The 2,512-nt window shown below is 41.3% G+C and overlaps 1 protein-coding gene across 1 annotated transcript in view; it reads left to right on the top strand.

Annotated features, from left to right (window-relative positions):
* LOC144971836 (uncharacterized) overlaps positions 1-2,178 on the top strand; it is a 2,430-nt gene extending 252 nt beyond the window's left edge. The window contains exon 2 of the mRNA XM_078912912.1: positions 1,358-2,178. Coding sequence (XP_078769038.1) covers positions 1,358-2,178 — 821 coding nt within the window. The remainder of the gene's footprint in view (positions 1-1,357) is intronic.
* Positions 2,179-2,512: the final 334 nt, after the last annotated feature.

Genomic DNA, 2,512 nt, shown 5'->3' with positions numbered 1-2,512 from the left:
CTCTATCTCTATCTCTCTCTCTCTCTTTCTCTCTCTCTCTTTCTCTCTCTCTCACTCTCTCTCTCTCTCTCTCTCTCTCTCTCTCTCTCTCTCCTTTTTCCCCTCTGAGATAAATCTATTGACAGACAACTTATCATGTGTTAAAGCACTTTCTGTTTTACCACGGCAATGTTCCTTGGGAGGATAAGAAATAGTTGCTGAATCTTTCTCTCACTTGCATCCCACTTTTGGTTGCTCTGTTTCTCGACTGTTGCATTCCATCGTGTGTTGGCTCAGCTACATCGTCATCAGCACGTTGTACCACAGATCTAGTCGTTCTTGTATGAGGATGAAATTATGTAGCACGGTGATGGCCTTGATTATGTCTGTAGCAGTATCAGGCTGCTCATCAATTTGACGTAGTAATATGCGCCACATCTGCGAAATTTTTCCAAAGGAACATTCAACTGAATTTCTCGCACGAGATAATCGATAATTGAAAATCTCTTTGTCCAATGTTAATTGGCGATTGGGAAAAGGCTTCATCATGTTTTCTCTCAATGGAAAGGCATCGTCAGCTACGAAAACAAATGGAAGGGTAATGCCTGTTTCTGGTACCTCTGTGTCCTGTGGCAAATCTAGTTTGTCGGCCAGTAGTCTTTTTCCAAATTCAGAGCGAGCAAAAACGCCACCGTCGCTATTGCTACCGCATGAACCCACATCAATTATGATAAATTTGCCATCTGCGTCAGTGACAGCAAGCAACACAATGGAAAAATAGCCTTTGTAGTTGTAGAACTTTGATCCAGATCGGTTAGGCTTCTTGATCCGAATGTGTTTGCCATCGACAGCACCCGAACAATTTGGGAAATCAAACCTTTCATTGAAACCATGAGCGGTTTTTAGCCACAATTGTCGGTCTGGGGTAGGCATGACTTCCCTCTGAAGTACATCCCACAAAACACTGCATGTTTCTGTCGTGATACTTCTGACGGTTGAAACGCCGGCTCGAAAATGGAAGGATAGCGAAACATGACTCTCTCCAGAACATAGAAACCTGAAAAAGCCAAAAGTACAAAATTATCAATTGATTGAATATATCATAATATAGCTAGTGTAGTTAGTTAGCTTACAAGAAAACCCCATCAAAATCGGGCACGGCAGGGAAAATATCCCAAATTTTGCACAAAAACTCATTTGTGCGTATTATTTCTGAATGGCTGAAAGTACTAAGATTATATAGAAGGAGTTTTCCTAACGGATTTGTTTTTGTATACGCAATTTTTGTTAAAAACTTGGAAGAATTTTTCCTGCCGTGCCCGATTTTTGCGCTAATTACATAGGCTAATATTATTTGTATTTCTTCTATTTTCCACAGACATTGATGCTAAAAAGCGATGGAAGCAATTGAGGGACTATTTTTTGAAGGCCTTACGTGAGCCACAGAAATCTGGATCTGCTGGTGGTGTGAAGAAAAAATGGTACCTCTTCGACCGGATGCTCTTCATCAAGCCCTACATTATTGATAGGAAAACTTCGAGCAATATGGAGCCTCTGTCTCCAGAGGACACCGCAGGGGACGATATAGGGTCCCAGGACAACACGCCCTTCCTTTCAACGGATCCACCTAGGCCACAGACATCCACACCATCCGATGTTCCAAATGATGAGACGGAAGTGTTGATAGACCCTGAACTAGAAAGCGATGATCGGCAACCACAACGCACAAATGTCGCCAAGCGTGCCAGGAGGCTATTTCCTCAGCAGCGATCATCGCAGTCTCGTTTCGACATTGAAATGCTAGAGGCAACAAAACGTTTGGGTAATAACAAACAGAAAGAATTAAGTGAAGAAGAACATTTCTGCCAAAGCCTTGTCCCAAAACTCAAACAACTGAGCCCCCTGGATAAAGTAGAGTGCCAGGCAGAAATATACATGCTATTGCTGAGGTACATGAGGAAAGGAGAAAACAGGCACGATCAAAATATTCACTCTCAATCCTATTCCAGTACCAATACTGCCACTGTACTGTCAGTGATTCTTCTCTTGATATGCATTACCATCAGTACAATCAAGGCTCAATACCTGAAACATCACAAACTATGCCCAACTATGAAGGCATCTCTCAAACTCAATCACAGTATCGACAATAACCCAAATTTCAAGATTAAAGATACAATTTTTTTAGTGTTACCTTGATGGGTTTGTGCATTATTCATTCTAATAATTAATTCATTTCTTTTTATATACTATTTTTGTTTTAAACAATACTTCCAATCAGCTTTAATCAATCAATATAAATCTGTTTTTATTTTTAAAATTTCTTTGTAGTGGTAAATTTCTTACAATATGATAATATGAATTTCGTAACCAGCCCCCCCCCCCCCCCCCCCACACACACACCCCCTTGGTCCGGGCGGTAGGCGGGGCTCTGGTGTGGTCATACTTCTTGTTAGGTGCTTGACTGTCGTCTTTATCCTTTTTGCACCCTCCTCTTTCCTTTTCTGTGTTTCTACTTCTGTTGAGTGGTGAA

The sequence above is a fragment of the Berghia stephanieae genome, chromosome 4 (assembly GCF_034508935.2).
Source record: "Berghia stephanieae isolate SIO BIC M18660-M18661 chromosome 4, UCSD_Bste_1.3, whole genome shotgun sequence".
In the NCBI taxonomy this organism is placed as follows: domain Eukaryota; kingdom Metazoa; phylum Mollusca; class Gastropoda; order Nudibranchia; family Aeolidiidae; genus Berghia; species Berghia stephanieae.
The sequence above is the reverse complement of the archived record's forward strand: the minus strand, read 5'-3'. Positions and strand labels throughout refer to the sequence as shown.